Raw genomic sequence first — 21,272 nt, forward strand, 5'->3', positions numbered from 1 at the left:
AGTGATGCCCAGGCTTTGGATGGAAAGATTTCAACTGTAGGAGTCCTGTGACATGGGTTAACTCTGAAGCCTGAGTCAAAGGCCAATTTGTTTTAGGTAATCGCAGTCGGCAAATATTTACTGAGTCCCCATGCCCTCTGAGAGGACCTGGGAGCACACACAGGGCCTTGAGACCTGCCCGCTCCAAGTGCGCTCTGCTGAGGGCAACAGAAGACACACAGCAAGCAGTTAAAAATAACACCGCTCATAGGCCACAAAATCCAAAATAGTCGTTTCTAACAAGGGGACATAGAAAGACTGGAGAAGTCAGAGCCTGTTTGGGGGACAGGATTTGAAAGAAAGAACGAGAGGGTCCTGCAGATGAAGTTTACAGGATGAAGTTTAATACACGCAGGACAAAAAACAGCCCAGGCAGAGTTTACTGAGCACCTCCTATACTCCAGATACTGTGATTGCGGGGAGTTGGGGTGGATTGAAGATGTGTGAGGTACAGTCCTTGCCCTCAGAGGAGCTGCTTGTCTTACTGTGGGTCAGTGATACTAATGTTGGGGCTGTGGAAGCCAGGGCTCCTCATTCGGTCGGTTCACAAGCTTTGGGAAACATGCCCTGGACTGGTGAGAGCCTTGGACACTGGGTCATGCAGGACAGCCTCAGGTGGCAGAGTTAAGCTCTGACTGTTCTAGTCCAGCACACTCTTGGCTCAAGGTGGTCACTCAGTGCCTGCAGGCCAGGCCACTGGGAAACCAGTCCCTAACTGCGGTCTCAGTTCTCAGAATGTGTCAGTGTGGTTGCTCAAACAAAGTGGGTGCACATAACTTCCTATCAGTTGTCACTGACACCTGGAGAACACGGACTCGGGTTTAGCACACCTCAGCCTCTCCATCCAGCAGCCGAAACCCAAGAGAAGAAAGTGGTGCTGTGATGGGGGTGGCCCCGGCGTCCTCCTAGGAAGGCTGCAGTCCCAGTGACAGCTGGAACTGAGGCCTTATTTTAAGAGGAGAGCTAATCAAAGCCAACATACTGAGGGAAACATTTTTTATCATTCCTGTTAGGAGCAAACATTCCATTTGATTTTAAAAAATGGGACAATAATGAGTATTGCCTTTTTCCAAACACAGATATTGTTTAGAAGCTGACAGTCTGCTGTATTTGTTTCTGGGTTTTCATGAGATACTGGTGGTAAAATATCAATGTACTGAAACCATTTAAGAAAAATTATACGTCTGCTCGGCTTCCATTTCATGGGAGTTACTCTCTTGGCAGGATTAGGTTGAATTTTAATACTAAAACTCCTACCGAAGAGCTGAGAAGCTGTGGAACTGGTGGACTTAGTGAATGAGCCCTCTCCATATTCAGCCTGTGATTTGCTGTTGCCAAGTGCCAAGAATATAAAAAGAATGTGTTCGTGTGGGTTTATCTGCATTTGTCATTAAGACTCGGCTAAGCCATGAGCCTCCGGCGCGGCTCACGGTGGGATGTCACCCTGGTCCATGAGCCTTGCAGGCCCCGGTCCTTGAGGGGTGTGGTGCTGGCATCTGCATCCATCTGCGCTGTGGCAGGAAGCCCTGTGACAGGCTGCCTGCCACCAAGAGCTCCTGGCCACCCTGGTGATGTGTCTCTGAGCGCGGCCAGGCCTGCAAACGTCCAAGGGGCCTTGACAGGTCCCTGGGTGGTGATTTTGCCCAAATGCCCTAATACATCCGTAAGAAAGTCTTAAATGATTTGAATGTCTTGTAGCTTTTCCAGTAAAGGAGCCTCACGGTGACTTTGTGACAACAGGAATGCCTGAGATGCTTCCAGCTAGCACTGGGGCCCTGAAACTCAGACAGGTTTAGTGGGATGTAAGGAAATAAGCCCGTGATAGGTGCTTCGGTCTCTGAGCTGTTTTCATTCTGTTGGGTTAGGCGCTGTAGGCTTCCCTTGGGGGCATTGTCTGTGGTCAGCCCTTGACGTGATGTGAGGTGTCAGGGTGTTCCGAGGAAGGGTAGGGCCAGAAATGTGGGTTCAAAGGAACAGGGGAGAGGGACGGGTAGTCACCAAAGTGTAAACCAGTGAGATGAATAAGCTCATCTCCTACTTTCTCAGCATCCTGAACTCCTTCTCTTTCCTTTCTCAGCGGGCGGAGCTGACGTCTGATAAAGACATGTACCTTGACAACAGCTCCATTGAAGAAGCTTCAGGAGTGTATCCTATTGATGATGATGACTATGCTTCTGCGTCAGGCTCAGGTAAGGCGGGCTACAGCCACACTCACCTCTGCTCTCCGTGCTTGTGCACGCACACGTGCCCACTTGCACGCGTGTGCGCGCGCACACACACACACACACACACACGGAACTTACTTTGAGGAGACAGGCAGGATGCACGGTGGTTAAGAGCACGCTCTGTGGAGTCACAGCGCCTGAGGGTGAATTCTAGCTCCCCGCCACTTGAGCTGTGAGATCTTGGGAATGTATTTACCTTGGCTGAACCTCAGTTTCCTCATTTATAGAATGAAAGGTAATAATAGTCCCTCCCACATAAGTTTGTCATGAGGCTTACAGGGTTGACACATCTGTAGCTCTTAGAGTTTGCTGCTTGGCATGCAGTCAGTGTTCTGTCCACATTGGCCTTTAATTTTATTATTAAGGCTTTCAGAGTGATGTTATGGAAACCACCCTTAAAGAAATCCCGCAAACACTGGTTTCATAAAGCCGTCAACCCTACCTTAAAGATTATAGGTGAGACCAAGAAGAGTTATACTTTCTTACCCCTAGTGTTCAAAAGTAGGAGGGAGAATGTAGTAGCCAGGTAAAATGATTGTACAGTGATATCCTCAGCTCTTGTGATATATCAGTTATCTATCACCTCGGTAATGCCTTGTAACAAACTACCCCAAAGTATAGTGGCTAAAAACAATAATCATTTTATTTAGCTCATTACTCTGCAGGCTGGCAATTTAGGCTTGCCTGACTGGGCTCCCTCACATGTCAGTGGTCAGTTGCAGGTTGGGTTTGCAGCTTTGGTGATCTTTCTGGGCTCTGTCATATCTCTGGGGCAGCTGGGCAGACTTGGCTCTGGTCATACGGTCTCTCATCCTCCAGAAGGCCAGCCATTTGTCCACAGAGAGGAGACAGAGATCCCACGATAGAAGGCAGGAGTGTGCAAAGTCTCCTGAAACCAAGGCTTAGAACTGGCAAAATTTCACTACCATTGGTCAAAGCCAGTTATAAGGCCAGCTCAGACGCTGCCTCTTAATGAAAAGAACTGCAGGGCCACATTGCAGAGGATGTGGATACAAGGGGGAATAAATGATTTGGCCGTTTTTGCAATCTACCATACCTGGGAAATGTTTCACCTGTGCCAGGAATGACCCCCAGGTAGCAGAGAGAGAAGAGCTTGTGCATATGTTGATGATCAGGTCAGGAACTTGAAGTCAGCAACATGCTGGGAAAGTCTCATCCCAGATCTTCCTTGATTTGAGTTTTCATTTTACGTTCAACATTTGGTAAAAGTTATGCTGAACATAGATGTCTCACAGTCAGGTCAGACTGGGCTTCAGGATGACCCAGAGCAAATTAAAATCAATTGTGTCTTTGGGAGGAATCTAGCTACATAAGAGCGAGTGTTTTAGGTTAGAAAACAGAAAGTCTGAGAAAGAGAGGTGGTGGCTGACCTAGTAACAATGAGCTTACAATGCAGTCCTCGTGTAAAAATAGCCCTAGTTATTCTGGGGAAAGTGATATATATCGCACACGCAGGATGAGTGTGAAAAGTTGTTCTCCGTAGCCCACAACTCTATTAATATCGTTCACTCATGGCACCTCTTTTTTTTTTTCGTTAGCACCTCAAAAGTGCTTTGTAACTGCCTTCTTCAAAATGTCCCAGGAAATAATAAATATGGATACATTTTGGTCCCCATTTCACAGATCTTAGAATCTGAGAGCTGTTAGAGATTTGTAGAGATTGTCCAAGTCATTTTGCTGATTTCTGCCAAGATTGTCCTTAAGCTTAATATAAAGGATGCAGGTTCAATCCTGCTCCTCCAGCAGCATCCCTCACTCCCCCCATCCAGGTGAAAGGGGATTGGAGTGGGTCATTTGAAATCCTGAACCACTCATCAGACGGATGGAGCTGAAGCTTAAATGAGGGCCCACATTGCTCCTGCCTTGGCTTTAGCCTTGGGCAGATCATTGCTACAAAGAAGTGTTATCATTCTGAATTTTGGAAACCTCTTTGCATTGCACTAGGGATGTTGATTTTCAGCTTAAAGGTAATAGAAGCTGTAACTAACATTTGCAAAGCCCTTACTGCCTGTCAGGCATGGTTCCTAGTCTTATAACACAGATTGTATTATCTCTGTTTTTCACATGAGAAAACCTGAGGCTCAGGGAGATTGAATAACTTGCCTCAGATCACACTGTTGGAAAGAAAAGGAGCTGGGATAAGGGCCAGGGAATTGGGCTTGAGAGTGTGTTCTCCTCACTCCTTTGCTCTACTGCCTCCTTGTGTCATAAAAGTCTACTCCTGAATGAGGAGACCCTGCCTGGCTGATGCCCAGTCCCAGCTGGAAAATGAGACCCCCTGGGTTTTGGCCCGTGTTCCCTCTGTCCTCACTCCTGTCACGCTATCCAGTAGAAGAGCAGAGGGACTGGAGGAAAATGGCCAAAGGCCCAGAGGGTACCTCCCAGCTTAGAAGATGGTACCAGACTATACATGTGGACTCAGGGGTGGGCACTGGTGAACATGAAAACTTCAACAGTTCACTTAAACGTTTCATGGGCATTCACTGTGGACCAGACACTAGGCCATATTCTTGGGACACAGGTGAGAGACTAGGTCCTTGTCCTCAAGAAACCAGGAGTCTGATGAGAAAAAGGATGAAATGAGAAAAAATTATTGTTACACCATGTCATGGGTGATATAACATAAGAAGGTGCTGTACAACAAACATGTAAGAGTTAAATGCAGAGTTTTGGTTAAAGATGGCAGATTGAACGCACATACCTTCCAATACCCAACTAAACCGACAATAAAGGAATTGGGCCTAAACTCACAAGGACAAACAAAACAGTACAGGAGACAAAGGCCACAATGTTTTGAAAGCTGGGAAGCAGATGGGCTAGTAGTAACAGATTTGGCAGTCAAGAGAACGCTGAGTTAGCCCCTTGTGGGAGCGGGGGTGGGGAGAGCCAAGAAGCAACCCACTTTACACAGCAGAATCCCCATGGGGCCCCGGAATTCATGGCACTAGGTGGAGCGTGAAAATGGTACTAAACTCCGGATGATTGGTTGAAAGTCTGTTCAAGATGCAAGTAGATTCCCTAATTCTTTCCCACCATAATGCAGCAAAGGTCCTCAGAAGAAAACTAGAGGTTTATTATCTGGGGAAGATAAAACAGAGGGTCTTTGGACTTGCAGTATACCACACACAGATGGAGCAGGGGACCTCCACACTGAAAAAGGGAGAACAAGTTCTTACATTAAGAGTTATTTAATGCGGAGGTATTCCAGTTGTCTTCTCCTAGCCAGTTGCCAGAATACCGAAAGGCTTGCCTTTACCCTCTCTAGGGATTGGACCAACTCAAAGAAAACAGCTCCAAGATACTGGCCTCTGCAATTTCTCAAACAAAACACACAACTCTATCTGATGATGCTTACATTTGTCAGACCTCTCCTGTGTGCTCAGAGCTTCTAGTCAGCTCTTCAGCCTTTCCCTCTTAAATATAAGACAACCAAGGCTCCCCAGACATTTACAGGAGAAGTAGTGGCTTCTGAAAGATAGAGACCTTCCCATACCCCCAAACTGGAAGAGAACAGAAACTCACAGTGAGAAGAGAACTTACAGAAAAGCTTACTAAATTTGGAGAGATAAGGTGCTTTAACGTTGAAACAAGAAGAGAATACTATAAAAAAGGAACATTCTGTGAGTACAAGAGTCCTTGGAGGGTGGAACTGTCATGTCAGAGATGAAAAACTCATTAGGAGATGAGATGATATGCAGATATATATTCAATTCATTCAACAACTATTTAATAATGTCCCATAACATGGGGGAACAGACACCATTCTAGGTGCTAGGAACACTTCAGTAAATAAAATCTAATGATACTTTCTCTGGTGGTAGAATAATTTTATTTATTCCTTCCTGTATTTCTGTTTCCCAATATCATCTGTGAAAAAATGTATTTTTTTAAAACATATATTATTTTTATAAGTAGAAAAAAATGTTATTTTTTTAAAAAGAAGAAACTCCGTGAACAGTGGGAACATAGAGAACGAAACAGTTCCACGATGGAGGGAGAGGGGATGACGTTGATTCTGGGCATGAGAGTGTAAGCAGGAGTTTCCCAGGTGGAAACGAGCTTTGGGCTCAGGGCTAGGATGTCTCAGGCAGAGAGGACAGTGAGAGCTGAAAGTCAGGAGTGAGGGAGATGTGATCAAGGGGGTCCCAAGATTTCTGGTTTGGGCAAGAGGGTCAATCTTTTTAATAAAGATAATAAATGCAGTGGAAGAGCCACCTGAGGTGGGTCACTTATCTGTCTCTAATTTAAGAAGTCCAACTTGAGGGCATTTTCTACTTTACAAAATCTCTTCTCTCACAACAAATTCTCCACACTCCTAATTTGGCAATTCATATTTTTAACTGTAGTGAACCAAGGGAGTTTTGAAAGCCCTTAATTAAAAAATTTTCATTTCTCATTGAATTTTTTTTGTAAGAAGCAAATCAATCATTTTATATATAAAACTTCAACGGACGATCAGGGAGGCTGATATGAAAGAGCAGTGTTTGGAGCCATCATTATTAATGACACATTTATGTAACATTATGTGTACAAAATGCTTTCAAATATATATATCATGTTTGCACCTCTGAGAGTTAGTTGTTGTTATCCCCATTTTACAGATGAAGAAACTGACTCAAGCATTATTTGCCCAAGGTCACAGAGATAATAAATGCCAGAACCAGTACTAAGTTTGTTTAATGCCAAATCTCATAGTTTTTCCAATATACCCTCACCATTTCTTCTCTATATAATGAGTGTACATGCTGGAGGCAGTCAGTATATTAAAATATTTTTTAAATGAGTCATATTTATAGATTTGTACTATTTCCAGTATCTCACCTCTTACTTTTTGAACTGCTTGTTATTTTAACATGATTCGGTGAGGAATTTGGGGCTATTCATTATTTGTTCTTGTTTGAGGAAGCAGATTAGTTTGAGTTAGAGACAGGTTTTTGGAGTTGTTACAAATTTGATGGTCAGCTGAAAAAGAATTTTATATTTGAATGTGAGAAATTCTCAAACATTCTTCTGATAAAAAAGCAAAACAAACAAACAAAACACATAGTGCCCAGCTGGCAGTCAGTGGTCAGTCCTTACTTCACAGATACTAAGTCAGAGTCTGGAGGTGTTGGGACTCTGTTGGGCACTCGCGAACAAACCAGATACAATCCCTTGGCCATATGGAGCTTCAGTCTTGCAGGGAAACTTCAGTCAGTTGTTACACACAAAAAATGCATCTTTGCCAGCTTGTGATAAATGCAATCTTTGGGTAAGAAAGGTGGTGTTAAAAAAACCATTTAATTAAGACTCTAATCTAATATGGAAGGGAGGCTTTCTCCAAGGAATGACGTTTGTGCTGAGATCTGGAGGCGATATAGGAATTAACTAGGCAAAGGCTTCTGGGTGAAGATCAGGAGACCACAGCTGGAGCACAGGGTACAACAGGGAAAATGATGCCGTAGGAAGCTGGAAAGGTAGGCCAGGGCTGGACCACACATGGCTAGGTTGAGGCATTTTATATTCATCTTGAGATGAGTGGAGTGCCATTGTAATAGCTTTAAACAGCAGGATGATGGGGGTCACAGCCAGTTTGTGGACAGTGGACTGAAAGGGAGCTATTAGGAAGAAGGTAGGTGCAGTGATTGATGGGAAGATTAGTGGTTTGGATGAGGGTGGTGGCCCTGGAAGTATAGAAGGGTGTTAGAGTGGAGACATAATAAGAAGCTAAACTCCATAGAACTGGGTGATGGATTCAATGCGATGGTAAGGAAAAGGGGGAGGGAGCCAGAGCTGTGATTTATGAGAATGGAGGGTTCCATTTACTGGGAGATAACATGGGGAGAAGGCCAGGTTTGTAGGGAGGAGAGGCAGGGAGATCGTGAGTTCTAGTTTATTTTTAATTTTATTGAAGTATATTTACATTGTATATTGAAGTTGATTTACAATATTGTGTTAATTTCTGCTGTACAGCAGAGTGATTCAGTTATATATATTCTTTTTCAATATTCTTTTCCATTATGGTTTATCACAGGATATAGAATATAGTTCCCTATGCTATACAATATGACCTTGTTGTTCATCCATTCTGTGTATAATAGTTTGCATCTACTAATTCCGAACTCCTAATCCTTCCCTCCCTTGGCAACCACAAGTCTGTTCCATGAGTTATATTTTGAACATGATAGAGATTATACAGTACCTTTGAATCATGCAAGTGAAAATGCTAAGTAGGTCAGTGGATATGTAGGTCTAAATTTCAGAGCAGTGGTAGAAGCTAATAATGTCACCTTAGGTTTCATTTGTATTAGATGGTAATTGAAGCCATGGGTGAGGGAGAAAGTGTAGAGTAAGAAGCATCCTAGGGCTCAACCTTAAGGAACTCTTCATATTTTGTGTCCAAGAGAATGAATCTAAGGAAACTTAGAAATAGCCAGAGAGGTGAGGGGAAAGCCAGGAAGTCAAAGTCACAGAAACCTAAAGGTAGTATATCAAGAAGGAGGTGAGAGTGACGAGTGTCCAGTGGTGCTAGGAGGTTCAATCAGATGAGGACCGCTCTGGAAGATGCCTCTGGATATAGACTGTGGAGGAGAATGGTGACCTTAACAAAACAGTACCAGTAGTGTGGTGACAGGAAACATCTGACTAGGGGGAGTAGAGCAGAAGTGTGAGGAAAGGGGCCGGTGAGTCTGCATACCGCCATTAGAAAAATCTGGCTGTAAAAGGGGAGAGAGGGCAGCAGCTCACTCAGATAAAGGGTCAGCATTCCTTTTTTGTTGTTGTTATGTTTTAAAATGGAAAATGTAGCATGTTTCAGCATAGAAGGAAAGAAATCTCTTGAGTGGGAGAGATTGAACATGTAAGTAAGGCTACTTGAGAGCATTCAGGATAAAATAATATAGAAAAAAAATGCCAGGCTCCCCACAGATCCACCTTGAAATCACTTCTTCATTGCTATGAAGACTGCAGGAAGGTTTGTGTTGAGTTCTTGAGGAGCAGGTATTTTGAAAGAACATGGCTCTGTCATCATCAACCTTAGACAATGTTATCTGATCCTGTAGAAATCTGTGCTCAGCTTATCTTTGCTTATTTTGACAGGAGCTGATGAGGATGGAGAGAGTCCAGAGCTGACCACATCTAGACCCCTTCCAAATATTCCATTCACTAGTGCTGTTCCGAGAGTGGAAACCACAACACTGAACAAGATACAAAACAAGATCCCTGCTCAGACAAAGGTATGTTTTGTTTTCCATTGCGTTTTCAGGTTATTGTAAATGTGCCTTTTTAAAAAATTGCACAAAATGTGCCTTTTAAGAGGCACCCTTTAAAACGGTGTGAGGACAAATGGTCTTTTCATTATATTGTAAGTGGCTCTTCCTTACTCTTTATGATCATTTTGACATTTGCCCACCTACTGCTATTTTGTTTTTGTTAAATAGATTTTGTTTTTCAGAGCAATTTTGCGTTCACAGCAGAATTGAGTGGGCAGTACAGACAGTTCCCATATACCCCCACCCCGCACATGCACAGCCTACCTCCCTCCACATCAACATCCTGTGCCAGAGGGGTACACTTGTTACAGCTGGTGAACCGACATTGACAGGGCATATGGGGTTCACTCATGGTGATGTACAGCCTATAGGTTCTGACAAATGTGTAATGGGCATGTATCCACCATTAGTGCAGGCTACAGAGTAGTTTCACTGTCCTGTAAGTCCTCTATACTGTATATATTCATCCCTCCTGTCCCCCCGCCCAGCCCTGGGAAACCACTAATCTTTTTACTGTTTCCATAGTTATGCCTTTCCAAAACGTTGCATAGTTAGAATCCTACAGTATGTAGCCTTTTCAGATTGGCTTCTTTTACTTAGTAATATGCATTTACAGTTCCTCCACATCTTTTCATAGCTTGATAGCTAATTCTGCCTGTTACTTTTATCACACAGGCCTAGCTTATAAACAAATCTTTTTTACAGGGTACTCCTTCTTTAGGGACTCATAGCCCAGTTAAGAAGCAAAACCTTTTTAGTTTATTTGGCTTATGCTAAGAAAATTTGTTTTTATTTCGTAAAGAATTTGTTCTGAGTTAAAACCATTGTGAACTTTACATCTCCTGAAACTGAGGTTATGGACTAAGGAGGCTCCAGGTACTAGTCTCAGTAAGTGTTTTCCCAAAGTCTTTTCAGGCCCACCATCAGTGGTATGACCTCTTCCGACAATGATAAGTGCGCGTACATCTCTGTATTCATTTTGGGAGTGGACTTATTCAGAAATAAGGTCTTTAGCCTTAGAACAAAAGCGAAGTTGCTAGCTAATGGAGACTATGAGACCAGTGATTTTGGTCTTATTAGTATGCTATTGCAATTAGCTGCCCACTTACTGCTAGGTAAGCTATTTAAGGTGGAAAATGCAAATTAAAGTCTGAAGAAGGCCTAGGTTTAAAATCCTAGATCTGGTCAAGTTTCTTAGCTTCTCTGAGCCCATTCCTCACGGGTCCTTGAGAAGACTAAATGTGAGGGCATGTAGCATGGCACCTGAGACCCGGTAAGCATCCTGTAAGCCCTCACTGAATTTGGCTAGAGCGGGAGAGACGGAGGCAGTTCACCAGGTGAGCGTGTGGAGTAACAGCAGCAGGAGACTTTGCAGACAGCCCGGGGGTGACATGCTGCTTATGAGAACTTGGAAATACAGGTGTCGCCTTTTGGAGCTCACCCGTCTGCGGGTTAGAAATGAGACGCTGCCAAGCTTTAGCAGCAGACAGGATGTGGAAGGCCGTGTCACAAAGGTAGGGACAGACCTCCCCTGGAGTAAGAAGCGCCGCCCTGCGGGCAGAACACCCCACGGGCTTCCTGTCCGCCGAGGCTCCTCCCCTTCCCAGAGTGCATCTGTTCTTCCCCCCACCCACTGTCCTCCCAGCGCATGCGCACAGGGTGGTGAACGACAGGGCTGCGTGGGTGTCTGCAGATGTGCAGCAGCCGGGTCAACCCTCTCCAGACGGGGGTGCTGTCTGTTGCATGGAGAAGAGTCCGTTACCGTTAGTGGTAGACCAACTTCGCAGGCCAGGCAATAGGAAAGGAAGGAGAAGCTCTGAGCGCTGAGGCAGACACACCTGGCTCTGTGCACGGTGGCTGCTCTAAAGGTGGGTTCAGTTCAATAAATGAAAAGAAAAAGGGAGAAGAGGAGAAATGCAAAGTAACAGCTGTTGCCGAGGGTAGGTCATCCAGTGTGGCTGCTGGAAGATGCAGCCGGCTTTACTGCATGTTTATCTGACCACTTGTCATGACTGAATCCCTTGAAGTCAGGAACCATTAGGACTCACTACCTTGAGACAAGAAACTCAGTTTTGGCTTTTCGTGGTAGAGTTTTATCTTAAGCAAAACCTGATTTGACGTGGAGCTCTCTGGTCAGTTGGCAACAGTGAATTGAAAATTGATTTAAGTTTTTAAAAATTGGTCTTAAGGAAGTAATTGTGTCAGATTAAAATAAAGAAGATAGATGTTTGACAGATTAGCTCAGAAATTAAGGACCCCAGAACCTTTTAATGTATTCCTGGTATCATTTGTGTCCGATGTAGCAATAATAAAAATGCATCCATTTGTGGGAGATTTATCGAGTGCTACTCATTGTGTCAAACACTTTCTGAGGTACTTATCGTGATAACATTCATGACGAATACTATTAATACAGGTGATTAAATTTTCTATTTTGTGGTTCCCATGGCACAGCTAAATTAAACATTGCCTCTAGGATACCATTAATGTAGACTTTGCTTTTGAATGGGCGTCACAATGTCATTAATGTCACTGTTATAGATATTCTTTCTAGTTTGTTGTAAATTTATGTGACAAAAATAAAAAGAACACAGTTGTTTGTTCAAGCAGAGCATTGCTCGTAACCTTTTCCTTCCTTTACATTTCCATGGCATCCAAACAACCAGACGTGATGTGACAGATCTTTAATTGGCTTCATCCAGTTATCTATGCTGGCTTTTCATAATTTCACGTTGCACATATATATGAGAGTTCAAGTATTTCAGATTAGTTCTATACTATAGAAAAAATTCTTACTAGTCAGACAATAAAACCTTTTAGTTTAAAGAATGAATGTTCCATCCAGAGCACCTGGAAGCTTGTGCACTCATTCCTGTGAGTACGTGGTGGCCCAGTTCTGTGGAGACTTCCTGTCCCCACCCGCAGACCCCCTGAAATGCAAGTTCCTTCCTGGCTGCTGGATCAGAAGCTGAGTCAGAGGGAATGGAAATGTCAACGCTCTCAAATGATTTTAGGGACTGAAAGAACCTGAGGGGAACTCATGTGATCTTTCTTTTTTTTTTTAATTTTATTTTTTTTTGGGGGGTACATCAGGTTCAATCATCTGTTCTTATACACATGTGATCTTTCATAATAATGGTACAAAGATGATATAGATGAGTTAAATTCAGTCTCTACTTATGTCACAGTAGCTACTTATAGTCACCTCATTTGCCACCAGAACTCACTTTCCTCTTTCCCTAGTTGCAAACCTAAATATCAAGCTATTTGAGCTTTCTCTTCCCTTTCCTAACCCTGCCCTAACTGCTAATGAGCAGTGAAAAGGCTCCTGGCTTAGAACCCAGGTAATTCATTCTCTCATTTATTGAGTTGTCTGTCCTTCTACCAGGCATCCAATTAGTGATGGGCTTTCCATGAGAAGAGTGGAGGAAACTGAAGCAAAATACTGCCAATGAGCTTTTCTCTTTGCTTTCCCTTGGTGCATGAAAGCCTGGGAAGTCCTTTCGTATTTTCTTCTCTTGCAATAATGTAGAGAATAGTGAAATTTGGGGTGGATGTCGTATGGCAGTGAAATGATCATTTCTCTGTGGTCTCTGCTTTTTGTAAGTCATGGTGGGTTGAGGTTTAAGGCAGTACAAGGTTTCCTGTGGCTTGGAAAAGTAAGACAAAAATTTTTTATCACATTTTATTATATGCCGTCTTCAGTGGAAGCCTAGTGCTCTGTACACTGAGGCAAGGCCCAATGACCTCATGTACTCCAGAGTTCAAATGGATCTACCTAGTAATCCTTCTTGGAAACACTGATGACCTTAAGCCACCCCAGGAAGGTGAGGTCTTATGTTTTTTAGCCTCTAGACTAAGCAGCAGGTGGCCATGTTGGATGAACGCTGGCCTTCAGAAAGCAATCAGGCACTTAACCGGGCCACAGCCTAGAGTCCTAATGAAGGTGGTTGGCTGTTTTTAGGAAGAGTAGTAAAGCTAAAAAAGAGTTTTGTCTACAATAATAGACCAATGGAATTGACAGTGTTTTTCATCAATTGTGTTGGTCGACAAGAACTTCAGCCTGATAGAGAATAGCCAACTTATTTGAACTGAGCTTCTCTAATTCAGTGGTTCTCAAATCATAGAATTATCTGGAAAGCTTTAAACAAGCAACAACAAAAATCAGTGCCAGCTTCCCCATCTCAGACCAATTGAAACAGAATCTCTAGCGGTAGTCTTATATATATATATTTTTTTAACTTTTCAAGTGCTTTAATGTTTCATTGTAATCTTAGGTCATTCATACATGATGGCCAACATTGGTGCTGAAGGTTAGAAAGCCAACAGATGATTTAATGTGTTTGTGTGGTAGACTATAATGTGTTTTGGGGTTTTAGGGAGGTAAAAGATCAAGGAGGGCTTCATTAAGGACAAATGGACAATGAAGGAAGTGAAACTTTTGGATTGGAGTTAGGAGAACTGCATGAACCAAGACATGTTAAGAATAAGTTTTTATAAGTAAGTGGCAGCAGAGATGGCTTTGCAGGGCTTCCTACTAGAGATTAAGCAATAGGCTTGGGAGATAGACTGGACCCCACCCAACACATGCAGTTATGAGGTTGCTGCGAGAACTTGGGTGTGATGTGGTAAGGACCCAGACCAAGCTATGGAAATGAGAATCTGTGGAAGATACTGAATTTGAGAGAATGGTGAAAGGCAAATTGCCAGGACTTGGGACATAGTAAAACATACAACTTGACATGATGGTACAGCCAAGGCCAAGGGTCCTGGAGGCTGCTGGATAGATGGGAATAATGCTGCCTGGAGGTGAGATAGTAAGAGTTATCATTTTAGATTTGTACTTTAGAATTGTGGAAAACTCAAGAACCTGAGAGTGCCTTTCATTGGACAGATATAGAAAGTGAGGTCCAGAAAACTGGATGACTTGGTGAGGACCACAGCAGAGCTACTTGCAGAATCCAGGCCCCCCCCCCACCGAGGTTCTTTATAGTCCAGTGTTTGGTGGAGGTGTAGGAGTGAATAGAGGGGAGCATACAGATGAAGTCTGGGGGCTGCTTCCCACAGAGTGGTGGCAGGAAGAGCCCTGGGAGAACACCTGGAGAGAATGCCTACAAAGAAGCTGTCATCACAGTGCCCTGTGTAGCAAAAAGATGATAAAGGAGTGAGGAGAATCGGGGCAGTGCTATTGGGTTGGAGCAGCCAGAGGGGAATGGTGGCCTGAAGTCAGCAGGGTGATGAGAAGGGTAGAGATCTTAACAAAACGTCGACTAAAACAACCTAACCATGCCATTAGGAGTATTATGAACTGGCAACTATCCATCTTGCCTAGCCATGGGATAGATGTTATATAAAACCATGAACAACGTGGGCCCACCCTAGGGCTCACCCACTGGCAGGCACATCACACAAAGTGATTATTCCATTTATTTTCTAAACTCAGTGTTTGAAAGAACAGACTCTATTATTTACTCTTCCCAGCACATTTAAGAAAATCTTTATAATCTTTCTTTTTTTTTGCCCCCATGCCAGTCACCTGAAGAAATTGATAAGGAAAAAGTTCACCTCTCTGACTCAGAAAGGAAAATGGACCCAGCTGAAGAAGATACAAATGTGTATACTGAGAAGCACTCAGACAATCTGTTTAAACGAACAGAGGTCCTGGCAGGTGAGTAGCCCAGTAGGGGTCAGGTGTGTATGGGGGGGGTCCCTAAATAGGCCTGGGTTTGTCTAAGTGATATTCAGAGGTATCAGCAAAGCTTGTTAGATGTTACCTTACTACTGAAGACCATCTTGAGCACCTGTCTCATTCCAGAGTCAGAGGCAAGGATTAGACAAACATTGTGTTTATTTTCTGTCAGCCCGCTCAGCCTACCCCTTGGCCAGCCATTTGGGCAGGGTGGGGAGAGGCAAGAAGAAGAAAGTTAAGGCCTGCATTGGTCCAGAGAAACTGGGCATTGGGGTGGCAGAATGTGAAGAGCGATCAGTCTTGATCCAAGTCACACTGATTTCAAAATAAATTTAAGAGAAGGAAAGGTTTTTTGTGGGGAGGACAGTTGATATAGTGCCCCAGGCATTAAAGGATATTGTCTTTAATCGTAACTTACCTGATGAAACTGTTAACATTTGATTTTTTTTAATAAATTTATTTATTTTATTTTATTGAGTTGCATTGGGTCTTCGTTGCTGTGTGCAGGCTTTCTCTAGTTGTGGAGAGCGGGGGCTACTCTTCGTTGCAGTGCTTGGGCTTCTCATTGCAGTGGCTTCTCTTGTGGAGCACGGGCTCTAGGCGCACGGGCTTCAGTAGTTGTGGCACACAGGCTCACTAGTTGTGGCTCGCAGGCTCTAGAGTGCAGGCTCAGTAGTTATGGCGCATGAGCTTAGTTGCTCTGCAGCATGTGGGATCTTCCTGGACCAGAGCTCAAGCCCGTGTCCCCTGCATTGGCAGGTGGATTCTTAACCATTGTGCTACCAGGGAAGCCCAACATTTGATTTTAAAGGGGAAGATTTGCAAGATTTTAGAACACTTAATCCTTTTTTTTAATTTTTATTTTATTGAAGTGTATTTGATTTACAGTGTTGTGTTAGTGTCTGATGTACAGCAAAGTGATTCAGTTACACATGTATGTAATAGTTTGCATTTGCTAATCCCAAACTCCCTATCCATCCCCCCCCCCCCACCCCCCTTGGCAGCCACAAATCTGCTCTCTCTGTCTGTAGAACACTTGATCCTTGAAAGGATAGTTCCAAATCCAAGACTTAGAAAGGAAATTTGCATGCTTTTTTCATATTTACCTTTACAAAACTTGTCAATTATATCATGTTTTGTGTTTTCATTGAAAAAGCAATTAGAAGATTAGACTACAAAATGTGAATATTGAAAAGACTCAAGAGTTTTAAAGTATGGAATTAGTTGAGGTCCCAGCCAGATTTTTCTTATTGAGCCTTTCGGGTGATATTATTAATACTAATCAAAGAAAGCATTATACCTCCTGAGGAATAGCAGATTTGCATAATTACCTAGTTGCTTCATTGAATCCAGTTTTTTAAAGTTTTGGGGTTTTGAAATTAAGCGTTTTATGAAAGTGTAGGTAGATTGGGCTTGACAAAGCTAATTTCTGCCACCCTTGAATCTCTTCTAAAAGTAATCTTCCTTTTGGTGTATTTCAGCTGTCATTGCTGGCGGAGTTATCGGCTTTCTCTTTGCAATTTTCCTTATCCTGCTGTTGGTGTATCGCATGAGAAAGAAGGATGAAGGAAGTTACGACCTTGGAGAACGCAAACCATCCAGTGCTGCTTATCAGAAGGCACCTACTAAGGAGTTTTATGCGTGAAAACTCCCATTTAGTGTCTCTATTTATGAGATCACTGAACTTTTAAAAATAAAGCTTTTGCATAGAATAATGAAGATCTTTGTTTTTTTTGTTTTTTTCATTAAAGAGCCATTCTGGCACTTTAATGATAAGATCCCATTGTATTTAAAACTTTTCATGTATTTCTTTAGAACAACATAAAATTCAAACGTAACATCTGCAGTGTTCTGTGAATAGCAGTGGCAAAATATTATGTTATAAAAACCCTCAATGTTCATGGAATCGGTTTAAACGTTTATGTGCAAATATGAAAAGATTGTTTTTATCCTACGGTTCAAAGATGAAAGCTGTTTCATTTGTGTCAGCATGTCTCAGATTGACCTTACCAAGTTGGTCTTACTTTGTTAATTTATCTGTTGTTCCCCTCTCCTCTGCTTGCCCCTCTTGTCCCCTTGAAAACAAAACAAAACTCTATGCCTTTTGTAGCTGTTACAGTGCAATTTGTCTTTGGATAATTCAGATAATGGTAATTTAGTGTATATGTGATTTTCAAATATGTAAACTTTAACCTCCACTTTGTATAAATTTTTAAGTGTCAGACTATCCATTTTACACTTGCTTTATTTTTCAGTACCTGTAGCTTCAGGCAGATTTGCAACAGCAAATTAATGTGTAAAATTGGATTATCACCACAAAACTGGTTAGTCATGTCTATCTAATCAGATCTTCTTTTGGGAGGATTTGATATGAGTTACTGACAAGCCTCAGCAAACCCAAAGATGCTAACAGTATTTTGAGAAGTTGCTGCAGATTCCTTTGGCCACTGTATTTGTTAATTTCTTGCAATTTGAAGGAGTGGGAACTTAAGGAAGAAATCAGTTTTTGTTCTTAAAAATGCATTTAAGTTGTAAACGTCTTTTTAAGCCTTTGAAGTGCCTATGATTCTATGTAACTTGTCGCAGACTGGTGTTAATGAGTATATATAACAGTTAAAAAAAAAGTTGGTATTTTATAAGCACAGACAATTCTAATGGTAACTTTTGTAGTCTTAAGAATAGACGTAAATTGTAATTTGGGAACACAACAACTACTGAATAAATCATGTGGCCTAATATTGAAAATGTCACGGTTATAAATTTTGTACATTTTTGATCAAATGTACATCTCCCCTTTGCTAACGACCGTCTGCTCTCAAGGGTGATGTGGGTTTGATTTCTGAGTGTTCCGCAGTGTCTGTAAATCAAAACCAAAGAGCTCATTGATGAGGCTGTTTATTACCAGATTCGCTTCTGAATTGGCCAGAGGAAATCTGAATGTATCATTCTGTGTGTGTTTAGATGTAGATATTGGAAGGCTGCCAGGGAGGGAATTGTGAATTTTGAAAGCTTTACAGAGATAGCTGATGGCAATATAGAGACGGATACCTGCTCTTGCAAATAACTTTTAGGACTATAAATTCCAAAGACCTAAAGGGGGGTTTCCTAGTATCTTTGCTTTAGTCCTGTAGATTGTTTTACCTTTGAGACTGTGCACCAAATCTCTCCTGAAGCTTAACTGAAGAGGTAATAGATGGAATACCATAGTTCACGTTGTAGGGAAGAGTTGGACGGGGAGGTTCTGTGCATTAGAAGGAGGGCCTCACTGCTTAGGAATGACATTGTGGGAAAGCAGTGATGCCTGAGGAAGAGATGGAAATCTGAGGGTACCCTGTCTGGGGACTGCCTTCTCACTGAACATTTCCTTTTTCTATTTTACCTCTAATTTTGTTTTAACATGTGAGCTGCCAAAGGAAGAAGACAGCAAAAACAGCAACCTTTCCAACATATAATTTACTTTTAATGAAGTATGAATACTTCATTTAGAGAACATTCCCTGGAATTGCCACAGCAGCCCTCGGAACAGTGTTTACTTCCATTCTTAATGGCCTTAATTCTCAAATTCCTGTCCCATCACTTACAGAATCAATCCACTTTGGAGTGATTAAAAGGAAGTGATAGCACCTTCTAGAGCTGCACGATGTCCCTCGGTTACAGAGGTGAAGAATGTAGTGGGTATACCTCTAACTGTGCAACGCATAGCGAAATTCAGTTCATAGAATAAACACTGCTTGGAATATCCATGCCAGGAAAAGGAAATTTCTGGCAAATATTTTGTCACTGCTGTAAAGCAAAATATTTGTTAAAGTGCCAAAATAAAGTCTGTCATGCTGAAAGTAAAAAATCATTGTATAGACTGACATCCAGTTTTCTTCAACTGTACGTTTTCTGCTTAGTTTTTTTGTTTTGAAGATGCAGTAAATAGTACTATAAAAAGTGTTTTAGTAGTGATTACCAAGTTCAGGAAAATTTCGGTAAAGTATAAATATTAAAGCCAGTGTGAAAATTTCCTGTTTCCTTAACCACATCTAAATGATTTCCTGTGTGTGAATATGGCTTTGTTTGAGAGACTTGCAGTATTCAAACTGTTCCATGTTCAGCGTGTGGGGGAAATGGTATGAGCTCGTTTTTTGTTTTTTTAAGTTTCACCTGCAAGTGCCTAGTACCTGAGCTTCAGGATTAGGACCTGTTTGATAAAATTGAATTTAGGTTGGACAAGATTGCAGAAATTGCCACCTATTAACATTAAAAATTGATAGTTTCAGATCAAATGTTTAGGGAATTGATATTTTGGTAATGCTTTTTTTTTTTTTTTTTTTTTTTTTGGTAAGTTAGACAAAATGCAGTTGCTTAGTGATGATATAGCCTGTTTGTCCTTGATCTCGGAGACTACGCTAAATAAATAGAACATGAGTAATTTACTCTGGTTGCCCTAAAAACCCAAAGGGTGCTAGTTTCTGAAAGAACAGATGCAATATTAATTTCAAGGTTTTTAAGAGTGTATTTCTGCAGTATCTCAGACATTTTGAAACCTTAAGTACAAATTTTAAGTGACCATCAAAAATATAAAACCTAAAAATATGGCAGGGTTAATTTTAGAATCAGGGTCTTCTTTGCAGCTCTATTATAAATACATAATGGAATGCTAGAAAAATAAATTTGGTTTAAAAAGGCAATGACTTTAAGCAAAACAACCTCTAACTTAAGTTTTTAAGTTCTAAGCCTCTGGCAGACAACAGTGAGACCCTAAGAGGTTTCCAATTAAAATGTATCAAGCCAGCTGATAAATGGAGTTGTCTGAATTAAGTAATCACTAAGGTTTTTTTCAATGCCAATATTTTATGACCATAGTAAAGTTGGAGGCTCGGCCCTTTCTGGGGAATTAGATTTAGCTGGCATAGAAAACTTTTAAAAGGACAGAACAGCCGTCTGCCAAGTACAATTGGTAAAATAGTATCAAAATGAATTTTGTTCCACTGTGTCTCCTCACTGTGGGCGACTTCACTCTTATGATTTGCGGTGCTGAGATTTCATTCCTTTTTGTTTATCTGCTGCATGTGGTCTTTAGCAGAGCTTTTCCTGACCAAGGAATTATGGTGACTTTGGGAAACTTGGTTTCCTGTGAATTAGCTGAAAGGGTGTAACCCAAGCAACTGTCCTAACCCGTAAACAGCAGAGTGAAGCTTTAGACTTTGATGTATCAGATGTGCTGAGTGCAAGACTCTTCATTCCAGTTGCCTTGGCAAAACAGCACAAAAGCAGCAAATGCTATGTGCAAGGCATCGGAGGTTTAATCAACAGATATGTGCCTACGGACGTATGCTGGGCTCCCTTCTAAAAGCTGGGGGTATAGTGGTGAACTAGGTAAACAGAGATCCTGCTCTCATAGGGTTTGGAGAGAGGTGCATAGGTGAAACTAAATTCGTGAATAAAACCATCAAGTAGAGATGATCACTTGGTGGTATTTCCACAGCGTCCCTGATGCAGGCTGATGTAAGAGACCCAGATGGGCTAGGTATGCTGTGGTCACCATCTTAAAGTCTCAGCAACTTAAAACAGGAAAGATTGATTTCTTGCTCATGCCACATGTCTGTGGGTTGGCAGAGAGCTGTGCTCTGAACAGTCGTCATCCTCAGTCGAGGTCTCAGGCCAATGGAGGAGCCATTATCTGAAACACTGCCAGTTGCTGTGGCAGAAGAAAAATCGTGAAACACGCAGTGGCTCTTAGGCTTCCACCCAGTGGTGACGTATGTCACTTCCACCCACGTTTCATTGGCCAAAGCAAGTCATCTGGCCACAACTAACTGCCCAGGAGCAGAAAAGTACAATCCTACTTTGTGCCCCTAAGGAGAGAGATGGGATATTTGTGAACAGCTGTAATTATTACCTCCTGGTCAGGAAAGGTCTCTGAGAGGGTAGGGCTTGAATAATGTGGAGCCAGTGGTGCTAACATCAGGACAGGCATTCCAGGCTTTGGATAGCCTTAAGGAGGGAAGGGGTTTGGCATGTTGGAGGCACAGTGAGAAGGACAGAGGCTGCTCAGCAGGT

General features: G+C 42.3%; 1 protein-coding gene across 2 annotated transcripts in view; it reads left to right on the forward strand.

The window, feature by feature from the left end:
- Positions 1–17,969, forward strand: part of SDC2 (syndecan 2) — a 111,951-nt gene extending 93,982 nt beyond the window's left edge. For both annotated transcript variants that reach the window (XM_057735954.1, XM_057735955.1), the window contains exons 2-5: positions 2,117–2,228; positions 9,363–9,499; positions 15,068–15,203; positions 16,706–17,969. In XM_057735954.1, the coding sequence (XP_057591937.1) occupies positions 2,117–2,228; positions 9,363–9,499; positions 15,068–15,203; positions 16,706–16,869 (549 nt within the window). In that variant the 3' untranslated portion in view covers positions 16,870–17,969. The remainder of the gene's footprint in view (positions 1–2,116; positions 2,229–9,362; positions 9,500–15,067; positions 15,204–16,705) is intronic.
- Positions 17,970–21,272: the final 3,303 nt, after the last annotated feature.

Source organism: Hippopotamus amphibius, chromosome 5 (genome assembly GCF_030028045.1).
Source record: "Hippopotamus amphibius kiboko isolate mHipAmp2 chromosome 5, mHipAmp2.hap2, whole genome shotgun sequence".
Classification (NCBI taxonomy): domain Eukaryota; kingdom Metazoa; phylum Chordata; class Mammalia; order Artiodactyla; family Hippopotamidae; genus Hippopotamus; species Hippopotamus amphibius.